Source organism: Falco biarmicus, chromosome 2, assembly GCF_023638135.1.
Source record: "Falco biarmicus isolate bFalBia1 chromosome 2, bFalBia1.pri, whole genome shotgun sequence".
Taxonomy (NCBI): domain Eukaryota; kingdom Metazoa; phylum Chordata; class Aves; order Falconiformes; family Falconidae; genus Falco; species Falco biarmicus.
Genome location: NC_079289.1, coordinates 14464756 through 14482656, shown reverse-complemented (window position 1 = coordinate 14482656; position 17901 = coordinate 14464756). Strand labels below are relative to the sequence as shown.

The window sequence follows — 17901 nt, the reverse complement described above, 5'->3', positions numbered from 1 at the left end:
AAAAAAGACCTTGTGGGTTACTTGGAAAGGCTATTGAACTGAATTTTTTTTTTTTTTTTCATATATCACATACAGTTAAAAGGCTAATTTTTTGCTTTCAGCTCCTACTCAATTTTTCTTAGATTTTTTTTTTAAATTTTAAAGGAATTTATTCTCCCTAATTGCTGCAGAACATCTTTTAAAAGTCCAAGCAGTTGGAATAACTGAGAGGTGCAGTACAAGTTACAAAAAAAATGCTATTATTACTTCCAATTATTATATCCTATGTTAAGCTCTGCAGATTTCTTTCACTGTCCAGAGAGCTGAAGTTGTGACAAGTTTAGGAAAACTCCATAAACCCTAAAAATGCTGCTAAGAAAAAGTAGTCTGGAACGTCCACTATACTGTCAAATTGCACTACAGTACACAGTGATTTGCTGTGCAAGTTGGGAGACATGCAAATTTACAGTCTTGACTACCACAGATTACAGTATAGATTATAGCCATTATTGAACACCATGATGAACAGAAGACAGAGGACTGAAAGTTTTAGAGGAAATGTCTTTTTTTTTTTCCAGTTGTTCACAGATGTTTTTTTCAGTTCTAGACCTACTGTAACAGAGGAGATTCTGAAATGCAGTGGAGCATGCATAGGGTATCTTGCCAAATCAAGTGTTTGCAGAAGTTATGCAAACTAAATCAGCTATTAGGATCACCAGGTCTATCACTACCATTTCACCCAATGAAGTAAGCAATGTGCAAATCAATGATGAAAGTAACTTAACAAAAGATCTGACAGAGTTTCTTGTTCATTTCACTATGGCCTGTTTGAGTTCCCTGATCTCCTCATTATTTAAGTCCATTACTACTTGTTGATAAAATTTACATATTCACAGACTATATCCTGCACTCTAATTAATGGTTGTAACTCAAATCTTTTTTTTTCCCCCCCTTTTGCCCTTGGAAATCCCATTTATTATCATTCTTCCTTCGATTTTCCAGTTCGTCCACATATAAATTTATGTATGGTGCCCAGATTAAGTCCAAATTCTAAATGATACTTTGTTAGTGCTCAATAGAAAGAATCAATTCATATTTATGTTCAGAATGTCCAAGAAGAAATGTTATAACGTTTAGAACAGTATTCTTGTATATCTAAATATCTGAGCTCACATGTAACAAAATGAATTTATCTTTCAGATATCTACCAAACAGCTTCCCAGAAAGCTTAAAAAACTTTTACAAATGAATTCTTGAAATACAAAGAGGAAAAAGAACTAATCAAGGAAAAAAATTATTGGTACCATTAATGGCCAAGACAGTGGGTTCTAGATTACTTATTTTACATGAAGGAGATAATTTAGTGGATAAGTAAAAGAACTTGGTTAACTTTTGGTGTATCTGCACATTCAGATTTTTTCTATAGTTCTAAGGCGCTTAGATTTTTCATGAATGAGTCCCATGATATTCACCATTCTCATTGGTGAAGCTTTGCTGGTTTATCAATTTACAACTGAGTTCACTGGTCAAGTTTTTAATATGTTAAAATAGATATATTATTATACTCCATCCACAATGGTTCTGCAAGTCACAAATGAAAGTGAAATCAGTATTTTCTAAAATTCTGCAACATGCTAATATTTTATTGAGTAACAGCACTGTTAATTGACAAATGTTTTCTGGATTATGTAAAATAATCAGAATTATTGGTTCTTTAAATGCCATAGAACTCTACTAAAAAGACAAAAGGAAAATATTTTATTAATTAAATGATATAATATAATAATTATATATATAATAAATAAGTAATGATTATTAAATAATTATTTTTTATTCTTTGTACCTTTTTAATACCTTTTTAATTGATTTTTTTTCCAGTTTTCCAAGCTTTCACTTAAAGTGAAGGAACTTGACAAAATATGATTAAAATAGTGGTTTCTACTATCTTCGGTTCAGTTTATTTCTCACACTTATGGGCTTACCTATCATTTCTTTAACCTATATTATGAAAGCTAAATGCATTAACGTGATAAATCCAGCACAGTTAGAAGTGTTAAGAACTATCCAGCAAATGGAAAACACAAGTTCTGTAATTTTTTTTCTGTTCTACCTAAAATGACCACCGAGGAATAGCAATTCAGTGAAGAAAAAATATATTACAAACAGAAAAAAAAAAATTACTACTTTGAACTACAATTATTTTAGGCAAAATTTAAGGTTCTGATATATTATGGAAAGCAATCTATAGGTACAAATGTAAACTCTACAGAAATGCAGTGTTTCCTGTAGGCTCAGGTGAGTAAGGTCACTAAATCAGAGTACAGGTACACACTCAGGGTGAGTTTATGTACTTGGAGATGAAATCATTCCACTTCTCATCTTCTTCCCACCTGTGTCATAAGCGGATTCAGAACAGATAGTCATAAACTTCACTTTAAAAAGTATTAATTTCTATACCATTTCAGCATATTTTCCTTCTACTTTTTTATTTTTGTATACTTTACATTCTAAAATCCTTTGTGAGAGATTTTCCACTTTTAACTTTTTCAACAGGTTAGTGCTTCAGTGGCAAGTGAACAACCATTGGAGAATTAGAGAAGAATATTCTCACCACTCGCTTTAGTCATCTAGATCAAGCACCTGATTTAAGAGTAGTTTCCACAAGGCTTAGAGAAAAGCAGCATCTCCAGAGAGGGATTCAGAACTGCTAAGTTACACTGGTGCTAATGTCAGGAGTTATTCATGAATATACTTATCTTTTTCTTCTGAAATCTGCTGACACTGTGATCCATTGTTCTTTTTTAATCACTTTAAAAATCAATGCTAAATTTCAATGATGCTGCATCCTCTTGCAGATGATAAGACTATATTCTTTCTTTACCTGATTCGCTTAAATCACAGGCTCAGTCAGAATGCCTGTCTTCACATTTCTTCATGGACGAGATGAGAATGCTATCATTCACAGTGTTACAGGGAGTTTAAATACTATCACTTACAATTCTGTGCTGAGCAAAGATGATACTGTTAATGGCTGTGTGGTGAGCCATAGCAAACCACCTACAGCTTTGTACTGTGCTAAATTGACACTACCTATAGTGCCGTGACTAAAACACTCCTTTTCACAGTTGCACACCTTATTAAGGGCAAACACTAGAAGCATAGGGCATGGTGCACTCACCACAGGGTTCACACCCCAGCGGACATCAACAGTACTTGAACTGTTTAACCACTAAGCTAATGAGATGCATTAGTTGTAGTGGTGCTAAGTTAAAAATATTACTCCCCCAGCGCATGGGGGGGGGGGGGGGGGGGGGCGGGGGGAAATCCCAGCCAAAACCAGCTCTGATGGGGTATTTATGGGGTATTTAACAAAGTACTAGATAAAGCCCTTCTACTTCAATACCCAACATTAAGGTTAATAAATCCAATGAAGTAAACTCAAACCACTTCTGGAAGTGGCCTCAGTACATAGCACAGCTAGCCATGCTGAATAAAAGCCAAAATTGCAGGATACATTCTTCAGTATTATCAGCATTTTCACTCTACTGCACTTAACAGGGAAAACCTACCTATCAAAGCAGTCCACTGAGCAAAGCAGTTGCCAGTCACGGTGCTGTATGGAGCTCAATAAACTCTGCCTCCCACAGTCTTCGTACTGAACAATATATGCACATTTCATACTTTCTGACAAGCGAGAGATTTATTTTTCACACTTTATTTTCATTCAGTTTAGGATAGAGATTTAGTTACATTACAGTTAAGAAATTGCTCTCACTAAACTGCTAGCAGCAATTTAAACAAAGACAGCTATGGAATTGACAAGTGCATTTTTAAGTTTGCAACAGCAAGAGGTTCACTCATAGCTACCCACGTCCCTGTGCTCGTGTACATATGAATTGTAGTTATTCATTGATAACATATGTCAGCTCTCCACATCAGCCAGCTTGCCTCCAGTATGCAGAAACTGACAGATTTCATTCTTACATAATTTTTTTTAATTTTTACAAATATAAATCAGGTTCTCAACACAGGGGTTCATGCTTACTTTTTCCATGTGGCTCCAAAAAGGAGCAGTGTTTTCAAATGGTAGTAAGATCTTTTACACTGGTAAACAAACAAGCAGAAAAAGAAAACCACACCAGCTTTTTTAGCACATGAAGACTTCTTCAGGTATGATACAGGCAACAAACATGAACTTCATATTAGGTAAGATTACTCTGAGTTTAACCCACTGTCACTACTCAGATGGGAAAATCTGAAAGAAAAAGATAGTTAGCACCTAGGGCGCAGAGGAGAATATTTGCAAGGACACAGATTATCTCATCACTACCTCTAACACAGGTAATTATCATTTATAGAGAAGTTATGGACTTTAGCTGTAGGAGGAAAACCATATCTTTGCAGAAAGTTTATAACCTTAATAAGTAAATGACTTTTCATTCCAGTACAGAAATGAGTTTAGCTCCCTGGATCATTTCTGAAGGTGCTTTATACATGCTTTGATTTTTTTCCCCAAAAATAACACCTCCATCTTCTATTATCAAAGTTTATTCAATCCATGGTAGAAATTTGATTTCTCTCATACAGTGTTTGTGATGTTATTTGCTATAAAAATCTTTCGCATTTGGGTGAGCAGGGATGTTACATTTACCCAAAATAGGTGGTTTGTGATTTGTCAGTTCAATTTCTTCTTGTTGCTAACTATATTTGACCATACTAAGTAAAAATGGAAGAAATCCTCATACACACTTGGTAGTATACTACCTGAAGAGTCCTGACTGGAAAGTGTGATCAAAGAAAAGTCACTCCTGGAAGTGTCAAGGACACAGGCAACTTTTCCAATAATATGCTTGCTACCTAATGTTGGAATTAAGCAGTAAGATTACACGAAAAGCCCTTACAATGGGTTGTTTGTGTGTTGGTGTTGTTTTTTTTTTCTTAGATCTTGACCTATAGTGTAGTATTTTTCTCAACCATTTAGGACAAAGACTATCACAATTAAAAGAAAGGGAGGGGGGGGTTATGCTACTATATTGTATTTCTATAGTTTGGAGGCAAACAGTAAGCTAGACTTTATGAGGAGGTTTGAGCCTGGCATTTCTTAGGGTTAAAAGCACTGGGTGCTATTGTTTGAAACAAGAGCTGGGCATGAACCAACAGTCTGGTTGTTCTTCTAATCTTGCTCATCTAGTTGTATAACAGTAAACCCAGAAAGATCCGTGAACACATCTAGCCTGATAATCTGATATTACATTGAGAATCTTCTGATCAGCCCTGTGAAAGAGGAAAAAGAGCGATACAAGAGCTTGCAATGCTCTCAATGAACCCCAAAAGTTGGAGGGGCTGGGGGAAGAACAGGGATTAATGCAATCCAAAACTATGTACTAGGTAACCAAGTGTTATACCTTTCCAAGCACATACACACACACGTTCACACACATCATCCATAGAATTTCTATTAGAAACTTGATAAAACATTTAATTTTTAAAGATATTTAGTTTTGCTTTCTGACTTGAAGCATTGTCATATCCGCCAGCTCTCCTAGTAGAGCTGTTCCAATATTGTTTTAACCTCATTACTAGAAAACTGTATCTAATTTCAAAGCTGAATTTGTCATCATTTCAAAGGTTTCACTGCCTTTTTATTGCATTTCTTATTAGAAAAGTCCAGGCCAATCCTTCAGAAACATTGTTCTAGCCTCTAATGACTTTTTAAAATGAAGTTAATGATTTATTTTATTATGTATTTGTTACACTGTTAGTGCTGCACTGAAACTGTAAATTATTCTGCATTATGAGCTAACTATTCCTTGTACATGTCTGGCACTAGAAGAAAGGGAAAACAAACTCAGTTGCTTGTTGAGACCCAGTATTATTGGCTTTTAGTATTTCTGATCATGAGAAGTGGTCATCTAGAACACACTTGGGGAAAATGAGTTACTTCATAGAATGAAATACTTTTGCCAGCAAACCCAATACAAATATTCCTACAAAAACCTTATCACTGTTGCAATGTGTCATGCAACTGAATTCCCAGCAGTAAGGAAGAAAGCAGCAGAGGTTCCTGAGGATGAGAACTTCTGAAGTGTCACCCACAAATAAGACATGGAATATCTAGGGAAAGTACTAAGAACTGCTTTGAACACCTTGCTGGCCAGCAGAAGGAAACAGTTTTATGAATTAAAACAGTGGATCCTGAGTGTTGCCTTTAGTTGGTAGATGCCTTTTTTTACTGTGCTGCATAGAGCTGAAAGGGTGTCTTCCATGGCCCATGGTTCAGCTGAAGATTTAGCTGAAGGTAAATATTTTCCAAGGTAGCTGAGAGGCAGATTTGGTGGTTTGTTCTAGTGATTATGCAGTAAGTCTCTACACAGGCTCTATGACTTTGTTTAGAGTGGTTACAAATTGTAACATTACCTTGGGGTAAAAAAACCCCAACATTTATCAAATAGAACAGATTGACTGTTCTAGTAACCAAAGTGCTCTATTAAATACCATTAACTCTGTGAGCCTCTTGTAGTGTCAGGGCAGGGCCTCACATGGTACCTAACCGGGGGTACTGGATGTAAGGGTAAAGTTCTTGAATATGCTCAAGAGAAAAGAATGCAATTCACCACCTGCTGTTATTGCTAAAGACACTCAAAGTTACGAAGCTGCTTGAGAGTCAGGGATCTTTTCCTGGCACCCCATGGCAGGAGCATTTTCCCTAACCTGTATCAGCTGTACTGAGTCATCCCACAGTCAGAATGAAGAAATGATCTGATGAAGTAGCATTCCTGGTCTGCCCATAGTCTGGGCACTTCTCCCTTACCTAACACTCAAAACTGTTCATTTCTCCTCAGTCAAAGCATTCATTGCTATTTTGGGATAGTTTTGTTACGTATAGTGGATACACTACCTTAGGACAAAAGATTTTTTTCCCTTCATATCTGTCATTGTCATGAGTACTTAATACCTGTTCAGAAATACACTTTCTTTCTATGTTCTTTAATCACCCAAAAACTTGAAAGAGGTTTAACTCCATATCCTTAATGTTAGAAATTATTCTGTTTTAGTGCAGAATCCCAGAAAGTAATTCAAATTCAGATGGGTTTAGCTAACTTTTACAAGTGGCTGTCTCTGTCCATTGACTCTATAGGGAAGGAGAGCAATTATTCCCTAACTCAGATATTTCAATTTAAACATTCAAGTTAAATGAGATGAATCTGGGCCTGCATGGTTGCTGTTTTGTCCAACCCTTTGTGACAGCTTCTTAACAGCCGACTTCTTCTTAACAGGACTTTAAAAAGGGTGCTTTTATAGCTTTATTACAATTGTTTGCCTACTGGCCCATTATCTTTCTATTAGCCTATAAAAGTAAACAGGCAGTCTGAAATCTCTAAGAAAAGAAGTAATCAGGCAAAACATCAAGCAAAACAGAACGACTCATTCCTTATTGTACTCTGATACAAATGCTAGGTTATATCAGTGCTATAGACATTGAGCACCCTGATGAGCATTCAAATGATGCAATTTTGAAGTGAAGAGGTTTAGTCTTTAATATTTTAACCACAAAGATGGAGAGGGATGAACAAATGTTTTAATCTAAATCATTATAAACTAGTAATACTGATTGACATTTTGACTCCAGGTCAAGATGATATTCCAGGAATACAATGTCAGGGCTGAATGTCATCTCCAATATCATTCCAAAAAAAACATAAAGAGAAGTAGTAGAGCCATTATCCTATTGTGTAGTCTTGAAATCAATAGATACTTCTGTGTAAACTGCCAGACAGAAAGGTAAAATCATTATCTTAACACAAAAACTTTGCTGCATTATATTTTATATAATTCTACCAGTAAAAAACGTGTGATTTAGGATCATATCTAATGCAATAGAAAATATTTTATAAGCCTCAGATTGCAGTAGGCTGACTCTAAAGAGTTTGTCACATTAAGACTTATCCACCAAATAAGAGGAAATACAAAAATTAGGATAGATTTGCAGGTTAAGGTTTCTCCAGACTGATGATGGCAATAGAATGACTGGAAACTATTTTTCAGTGAGTATCACAATTTTCTTCTGGAGAAAGAAGGTTTGCCATCCCAGTTCCAAACCGGAGCTATTCTAAGTACCAGTTTGCTATGTTTGCATGTTTGATAAGAGCTTGTTAGGAGGTAGGAATGTTTTAATGAACAAACCTAAGCATATTAAACTGAGAAAGTATAACTAGATACAAAATTAAAATATGTTCTAATAAGACAGTGATATTAGTGGATGTGTTACTACTGTTATGTCACGAAATATCAATCAGTTTAATTCCTGTATACATGACAATGTTTTTGCTCTGATTCTAATTATTGCTCACATTTACTATGGTCTTAGACCATAGAACATAGGCCTAGAACATCAATTACTGTCGTTGTAAAAGAAAAGCATGTTGTGGTTGCCTAACATTTATTATCCTGCAAGTTGAAGTATCATATAGCAGCATATGGGCATATCATTACATAGCCCCATCTAAGTATAAAAACCTAAATAATTTATTCCAGAAATTCTTAAACATAGAAAAAAAAAAAAACCACCACCACCATGTATTTTTTACGTTTCCATTCTTCTTTTGAATTAAGAATTATACAAAGTGGAGCATTCAGCAGGTAAGTGCTTTCCTCTCCAGTTCAACTTAGCACTGAAACCAGAAGTGAGCATATGGGTGGCAGTCTACCTTGGATTTCAGCACAACAGCAAATTATCTTGCTTTGTGCACTCTGCAAATGCAGTATTTCAGGATGGGCAGTAGAAGGGTTAAGTGTGTTCTGACTTTTACCTTTTACTTGGAAGACTGAGACAAAGTCCCCAGGCACTGGTACTTATCTAGAGCTCTTTCTCTGGGTTTTTATGTTCAGCTATCAAAGGTGACAAAGTTGCATGGTTTTTGCTATAATGTCATCAGTGCATGGCTGGAGGGCAGGGGAAAGGTGGGTAATTGTGTAGGCTTATCAATGATAAACACTGGTCATTCATGTGTTCATCATTAATTTGGCAGAGAAGCAACTTTTCATATACTGCTTGCCCTGATGTAGGAAGGACATTGTCCAAAATGAGGAGGGATAAAAACGAGAAATAGTCCTGGAGCTCAGAGTGGCATGCATATTTTATGCAGTTTGGTTAATGAGTTTATGAACCTTAGGCTATGAATTCTAATCCTGGCAATGTCTGCTGGAATTCTGAAAGTCACATATTGAGCAGGCTCGGGATGCATTTTGGAAGCTAGTAACTGCAGATGATAGAGATAATTCCTAAAAGGCTCCAAGTAGCCAGGTGGAGAGGGATGGACATAATAAAAGATGGGAAGCACCTCAGATTGCTGCCAGCTGTAGGTCAAAACTAGACAGGACAGTTGTGTTTGTTCCACATATGCTCTCTTTACTTCAAAGCATTTTTTGTAAGTGCCCCTTCATATCATATTCTAGCAAGCAACTGCTCAGAAAAAGTCATGCTGGTTTTAATTTTGAGCACCATACTGAGGAATACAGAGAAAAAAATCACTATTGAGGAAGTCTTTGCTTAATAGGAAGAATGTTTTATGTGAAAAGAAATGAACGCTACATAAAGATGAGGTTTAAGGACAAGTGTTTACCCACTTGGTGCTATGAGCAGTGACCACTGGGTCTCAGAGGTACTGCCTCTATCTTTAGAAGCCTTGCTACTTTCATTATACATATAATTTTATTGATGTCATGAATTATAAAGTCTTACAGAGAAAATTAGTCTCTCTTTGACCCAATTAACATGCAGCAGGTAATAACATGGAAGTAGATAAATGGGCAGGGGAACACAAAGGCATAAGGGATATACTTTAGATTAAAACAGAATCAGAACTCTATAAATGTCATTCACTCTGTTATGTAATCTTTACCATCTATTTAAATTTTGAAACATCTTGTCACAGGCAGCAATAATTATTAAAAAGGATGACAGGAACCCTACTCTCAAGCTGGCTTTTGTCAAGTGTCTTACATCTGCAAATAAAAGCCACAGTCTTACTGTTTTATTAACCATGAGCTGATAATCTGATGTGATTTTGTTCTGTTTTAAAAATATTTCTCCTCATCTTGAAACACAAAGAGACAGATGTGTTTGTCTCACTCCAAGGTTAGGGAGTGCTGTTTGAAAACAATGCCTTTCTGCAGTATTCAATTCCAGCTTGCTGAGAAATCAGTGCAAGTAAAACTTAGCAACTCTAAACAAAGAAAAGAATCTCTGCTTAGCTGGTACTATTGTGAACCAAAAATAAACAGCCTTTACTATACACATAAAAGCAGATTGCAAAGTGAGTATGGGGAACCAGGACAGTAAACGTCCCATTGTATGTAGGACAGTCCAGCCCAAATTATAAGGTCATGATTATGCATGAGGAACACACAGGTGAACAAATAAACTAGAAGACAAGATTGTCATGCTGTACCCTGTAACATTCTATGGTTTTTCACTGAAAAATCACAATTACACCTGTAAAAATGCCTTGAACACATAATTTGTAACTATATTTATATATATAAGCTCTCAAGGAAGTTAAAAATTGTCAACAGACTAAATTATGATGAACTTCATTTAAATTTAAACTGGCCACCTCTGAACTCACTTCAGGGATTATTGTAACTGAATCAGATATGAAAGGCTTCTCTGAATTTCAGATAACAATTTCTCCTTGGTAACCTGTTCAATTACAGCTTGAGGTTTTGCTTTACAGGAAAGCCACATAGGAAGAAGGGGGAAAAAAATGAAAGTATTTTTTCCAGCCTGTCACTTCAGAAGTGAGGCAGATCCTAGGTCTAAAATGACAGCTTAATTCTTCCTCAACTCCAGTTTGGCTTAAAGGGCAACAATATGCCATAAGGAAAGAAGGAACATATTATCAACCTTGAGACCTTCTTTCTGTCTCTTAATTATCAATATTTCATAAATGTAAAGTTTATGAGAATCTGAGTGTGTAACTGTGATCCTAGCCCAAGACTACTTTTTGCTTACTTGAGACGTGATTCAGTCCTCAATCTTGTATTCTGAAAATAATACGTTCTTCTCCATGCAAAAATTATTTTCCACCTAGCTTAAGCACAATCGCATACACTCATGCATAAATAAAAGCCAAAATACCAGGGTCAGCTTTAAAACAAAAATGATATAAAAATTGTTGACCCAAACGAGAGAGGTCATTATTCTGTTCTTGGATGATTTCTCTCACCACTGTAAAATCAATACAATAGTGTAGTACCCTCCTTCAAACACTGGCTGCTGCTAAGAGTGATCCCATGATCTGATGATTTAATGGATAAGTACTGAATTCTAACACAGCCCAAAACAACAGGAATTGAATGAGCTTTATCTTACAGAAGCAGCATCAATATCTATTGCTTTATCATTAAGAACAGGGCGTTCAGGCATCTAACTTACTAGCCTACCTTGAATTGTGTCAGCTGTAGGAACTATTTGTAGTTGTAAACGTGCTCTAGTGAGTGCTGTAATATAAAAGCACCCCTAATACAGAATGATCTAACCAAATGTGAAAGGTATGGAGACAGGAAGTTACCAGTTACACGGACAATCTAATCAAAAAAACTTTGAACTCAGTTTTGTTACCTTTGGTTAATTTTGGTCTTATAACATTAAATTTTCTAATAAATTATTATTATTAATGAAATCATTACGAAATTATCTTTGAGTATGAGAAAAATGTATGTGTTATCACATTATATTCAACAACATGTGGAAATAAGTACTAAAGTTAAAAATAATTTCTTAAAGGAGTCTAAATCTTTTCCAGTATAGGGAATAAACCCTTAAAAATCCTAAAGGATCACAAATAAAAATGAAATGTGAAAAGAGAAATGCTTTAGAAACCATCAGATATAAGTAGCAAATTAACAGACAGGAGGAATAGTCACTTAATTTTAAACATGATGCTGAATGACTGGCAAGAGTCTTCAGGGTATTATGATACTTAAATAAATACTTCTGTAAATACTGACTTTCAGTTTAAATTCCAAAGTGGTTAGGTATTTTAATGCTATATTATATATATACCATTTACAGATATTCTGTTTAACAGCTGTTGAGGGTAAAGAGATTTTCACTATGTGAAACTAACTTCAGGCTGAGTACATCAATTTCACTGTGTAATACCTTCTGCAAGATGTTGATTTTTAACACTTAAAGTTTGCAAAGCAGAAGATATAATTCTTAAGAAGAAATTCTAGATTTGAATTTCTGAAATGCTTCTGAATTTTGCATCAAAGTACTTGGAAATTGTAACAATAAAAATATAATTTTCAACTTTAAAAAATTAAAATTATATTAATAAATGGTGGTTGTAAGACACTACCACTAGAAACACCAAAATACAAAAGTTACCAGTATTGATAATGTGCCTGACAATACAAGACAAAAAAGAAAAATATTCCCTGTCCCAAGTAATGGACTTAAATAAAATAAAATAATGAAGCTACATGAGGAAAAGCAGTTTAGATCAGACTGTTTCATGTATGCATCTAAAGCGTGTACACTGATATCCACAGGCACTTTCCTTTATTAAATTCCTGTGTCCAATATCACAGTACTATAACAAATTAAAGTATTTTATTTCATTTACTTTTATTAAATTTAAACTTGCAAAGCCAAAAAAAAACTCTTTTGGAAGAATTTGAGAAAAGAGTAGCTTTGAACTGTTGAGAGGCAGTACAAGGAGAAGCATTAAGAAAATGGTGGGGCCAAAAAAGATCAGTTAGAGGCAATAAGCTATCAAATTACAAAAATTCTCATGTGAGAAGCCTAAATGATTATTGATTAACTTATTTTATTACTTGCAACGGTAAAGACAACTAAGCTAATGCCAAGAGAAAAACCTGCAAAAGAAACACACTTACTACATGGAAAAAATCATTATGATCAACAAAACATAGACTGAATTAACAAAAAACACAGCAACCTAATAACTAGTTTCAAAATACAGAACATGATCCCAGAGTGAAATATTTTGCAGCAGTTAGTCTTGAGGAAAGTACTGTGCTAATAAATAATTTTCCATTTTTTCCCTTTTTTTAATAATATAATTGTCATTGTCTTTTCAAATGACATACATAGCTGTCATCTCTTCTAAACGTTATTCAGATTTATGTACAAATTAATAGCAGAGGGACAGTACTGGTAAATCTCTCAATCTAAATTTTTACAATTTCGCCACTCAGGCAAATAATTTTAATAATGATGTTGATCTTCCCTGGCATGCTTTTACCTCTTCCTTTTTCTGTTTGCAGTTAAGACCCTTGAAACAATAAGCAATTTTCTTGGTTTTGTTTTGATTTACCTGAAAGACAGCCAGTGAGTGACAGAAACAGAAACAGTTTCCATGACAACCACATCATTGGTTGCAAAGGTCTTCAGTCCCTCTTTGTGCAGTTGTTAACAGCGTTGATGTTTCTTCATTAAAGCTTAGCCTAGTGAAACAAAGAAAAATTTTTGTTAGGAAAATTAAAAATATCTTGCAATAGTATAATAGACAATTCAAAAGCCAGAGCTGGTCCTAATGCAATTAGAAGTCTAGTTCCAAAGTGCTCTGTATGCACAGGGGCAGGTGGCCTGACACATACTCAGAGGGATCTTGTTCCAGTAGTAGTTACCTGTGTTAACAGCTAAAGTGTCTGTGGCAGTGCTTTGGATAAATATATATGGATATCACCCTAAAAGCTATATGTGTACTGAAGCTCTGAATTTCCAAAAAGCCAAACTTAGAAGATAGTACACAAATCTTTCACAGCAAACATATTCAAAGCATATAGCTTAGCATATGTTCTTCTTTTCTTGAAAGCTGTATGTTGATATTTGGTATAAAGCATTTTAAAAAGCCAGAATAAAATAATATTTGCTTTAGGAAAATTCAGGCATTTTTAGTACTTGCAAGTTGGGTTGAAATAGATTCCAGTTCCTTCCATTTTACTCGTTGTGTAAAGAATCTATCAATGCATTTGAAACAACCAGCATTTATACAGCACAGATTGATTATTCATACTTACCTCTTATGACTCCTCAGATTTTTGTTTCCTGCCTGTCCTATGACTCATACATACATCTTGGCACACTACATCCTTCATCACACTGTTCTTAGCTACTGCTTTAGCAATATCAGCAACTTTAACACACTGAAACTTGGAGATTTTGTGTTCAAATGACTGAAAACTCAGTCCAAGATACAAGAAGTTTCAGCTGGTTGTGTATGGACATGAGTGTACTTCTAGTCTTTGACTTGAAAAACATCAAACTGCAAACATAAAGCTTATTTCCTACACTTTATTAATTGTATCTGCTTAGGAAGCCTTTGAGATCCTCCTCTTGGAGTTGAAGGAATCTTCAGCCCCAGGGGCTGTGATCTACAACTACAAGAGCAATCCCACAGGACAGAACAATGAGACAAAAGAATTTGCTTTGCTCCTCTACCAAACCCCCTTTGGGTATAATATGACTCCTTCAGATTATAATCAGTTTAATTACATGCCACAGTTGCTGTTTCAGGGGTCCTACCCTGTATGATAGAATACTCACAATGTGAGAGCAGAAACAAAGCTCAATATTGTAGCCCCCCAAAAATAAAAATAAAACTTCATAATATATGAGTTGATTCCTGCTGGATTATTCTGTTTCAACTGCTCTCTGAGCATCTCTAGTTGTAACGTATTTTGACAGTCTTTCCCTCATATATAGGGAAAAACATTTATGCATACACATGTAGAGAGACACACACACAGAGCATAAGAAGACAGCATCTGTTTAGGTCGCAGGTAGTTATTCTTGCAACAGTCTAAAGGTGTAACTTGTCAGCTCTCATTTATACAGAACAGCATGTACAGTTTTCAACACAAATAAAAAATCCCATTTAGGATTGTACTTCCTTCCAGGTAACCTTAATATCAGGTGTACACATTAATATAACCATCTCTGAAAGAGAATATAATAATCTAGTAGTCAAATGACTTTGCACATAGTGCCTGTAGCTCATCTAAACCTCCACAGGAAACTTCCTCAATTAATTATTAATGTCAGCTGCCTTTGGTTTTCACTTCAGTGATAATCTTCTTTTCAGTCACTGTGTTCCTTTGGTTAGTGAATTATCTCATTCAGCATTCTTTGCTGGCCAGGCCTTTGGGAAATAAGTATTTTCATTAATATTTAATTTTTTTTTTCCCTTATGGACATATCTGTTAAAAAGGGTAAAGCACAGCTTTCCCCTCCCCTTGCCAACTGTATTACTCTTTCATCTTCCTCATCCTCACTTCCCTTCAGCTTCTTTTATAATGGTGCAACACAGAAATTATGTTAACTTGGTGATATCTCTGTTGCATAAACAGGGAAAAATATAACAAAACTTCCAGCATTAAAGTTTGAGATTGTTGTTGTTGTTAGTAGTATTAGGTATTACTGTGTCTATTGTATCAAACTGTTAAAAAATACTAAAGATTGTGATTGGTTGAGCAGAAACGGAATGCCAAGCAAAGGGACCATCAAAATAAAAGATGCAGTTATACACATTGCTCTTTGAATTCTTGAAACATGATGATTTTAACTCTCAGGAAAAGGATATATATGTAATGAAAGTTTCAGTAAAGACAGCAGAGTTATGTCAACTTGTGCCAGATAAGAAGCCTATAGCTAAATAGCTGTAACAACTTTTTACATGACACTTAACTGTGACCTACATAACCTGACCCTATCAATGTAAAACCAACTTCAGTCCTGTTACACCAGCATATTAAAATGTAAAAGCAGAGCACAATGACAGGGAGATGCTCTGAATTAAGTCATGAATGTTGGACACTGACCTTCCTGTTAGGATATTTGTTGTATAAATACATTGGCTTATCTCAGTAGATGAATTACTAGCAAAACAAGCAAGGGGAAAATATGTCACTGCGTAACTTTTAAAAGATATACATAGAAATCTTGATTATTATCATAATAATGAAAGGATCTTGCACCTTCACTTATTTTTTTCTATATTTCCTGTTTCTTCAGGGATACTTGGAAAACACTTTCCTGGACATATGGACAAATGTAGTACACAGCAACATGGTAGTGCCATCATACATCTAAGAATTGAGCTGTACAGTTCATGCAGTCTAACAAAGACATTGATATTGCATATATGGGGCTACCACATGGCATGTGGGACAATCCCAAAGGTGCTTTTTAGGAAATAATACAGGTAAGAGTATGAAAATGCTATATTTAAGAAATATAGGCATATAGTCTAATTTCTGATCTAGATTTAATGAAGGGATGTACTCCTGGTTTTACTGTCAATAGCTGTCATCTGATATTTGCAATGACTTTTACAGAGTCTTGGGTGATGGAAGAATTCCTTTATGCTTATAGCAAAAAGACCAAAGGTGCCATAAATCCATCAAGAAAAGCACCCTCTTTCTTACAGAAGAAAAAAAAAAAGAGAGAGAGAAAGGAGAGATTGCTTTAGAAACAGTTAATTAATACTTTCTTACGTCTTGTAAGAAAGTTCTTAACACTGGCTTATTCTTGAAGTAGCTTAAGGGCATACATACAAGCAGTATTCAGTTGTTCTTGGTTTGAAAATCTTCCTAATTTTCTGGATTATTTTTTTTGCCCAGCTCTGATTATCTCCATCCCAGAATGAGGAAACTTTTAAAACAAGCAATTACATTTTGATCCTAAGAATATAGGACAGAATATACAGTCACTTACCAATGGAAAAGAATATAGCTGAAGATGCTGCTCAAAAAGACTTCAGAATCATTTCAGCCGAAAAGTATCAATTCTTTATTTCCCCAGATATAAATTTTGACCTCACAAAAATCCAACTGGTTTCTTTGGAACAGTTTGTTGGCTTCACTGGTAATTCAGTGCAAGAAAAGAAAATGAAGTTTTCCAGAATGTAATATGTTCTACAGATTTCTTTGGCATAATAGCATGATTTGACAGAGCTCTGTAGTCTAACTTTGGAACATAAGGATGGAGTGTTTACCATTTGTTGAGGTTATTTCCTGGCCTGTTCTTATTCTTTCTTCACAAAATATGCAGATTCTGTAAGGTGTTTTTTTTTTTTTCTTTTATAATACTGAAGATATGAATTTTGCCTGATGGCAATTTGTAAAACACAGTGATCTAAAATAAATTTTGTGTATATAACACACAGCAAACAATTTATCTAACAAATTTAACTTATTTTTCTGCACAAAGGATTAGTAGATATGGTTTTCAGTTTCCATACAGTACTATCCATAGTCCTTTGTTTTCCACAAAATTTCTGCCAAATTGTTTTGAAATTTGTTTTAAATCTTTGTGCTGATTGTAGACAATTATCCAAACATTCAGCACTCAGTATGTTTTAATGAACTGTTTTGGCTAGTAGTGACAGCGCGGATACTTTCTTATGGTTCTGACTCCCAAAAGAATTTGTGACTATTTAGAGCATGAGTACTAATGCACTGTTGACAACAGTAATGCACAAGATGTTTGAATCAGATTCAGTAAATCCATGGTGGTGGTAGTAGTAGTAGTAGTAGTAGTACTACTACTACTACTACTACTACCTATTATCATTAGGTTTTTTTTCTGGCACTTATGATAAATTTATATGCGACTGCAAAGATTTGTTCTTTCTTTAATTAAAATATTTATGAAGTGAAGCTTTTAGCATAAATACTGTGATACTGATACCAAAGTGCTTTTTCCATTATCACTACCTCATTTCCCTTTTCCATCATATGCATATTTATCAGTACCAATGTGAAAGGGTTGATTACATAAATCCACATCCTCTCTCAAAACAATGTAACAAGGGTCTTTGTCTCTACAGCGACTATACTGCTCAGAGGAAAGTATGTGACTTGTCACCAAAAAAAAAGGTTTTCTCTGTA

At 34.9% G+C, this 17901-nt stretch overlaps 1 protein-coding gene across 4 annotated transcripts in view; it reads right to left on the bottom strand.

The window, feature by feature from the left end:
* CNTN5 (contactin 5) overlaps positions 1 to 17901 on the bottom strand; it is a 678174-nt gene that overhangs the window by 345482 nt on the left and 314791 nt on the right. For all 4 annotated transcript variants that reach the window (XM_056329576.1, XM_056329574.1, XM_056329577.1 and 1 more), the window contains one exon: positions 13326 to 13455. In XM_056329576.1, the coding sequence (XP_056185551.1) occupies positions 13326 to 13383 (58 nt within the window). In that variant the 5' untranslated portion in view covers positions 13384 to 13455. The remainder of the gene's footprint in view (positions 1 to 13325; positions 13456 to 17901) is intronic.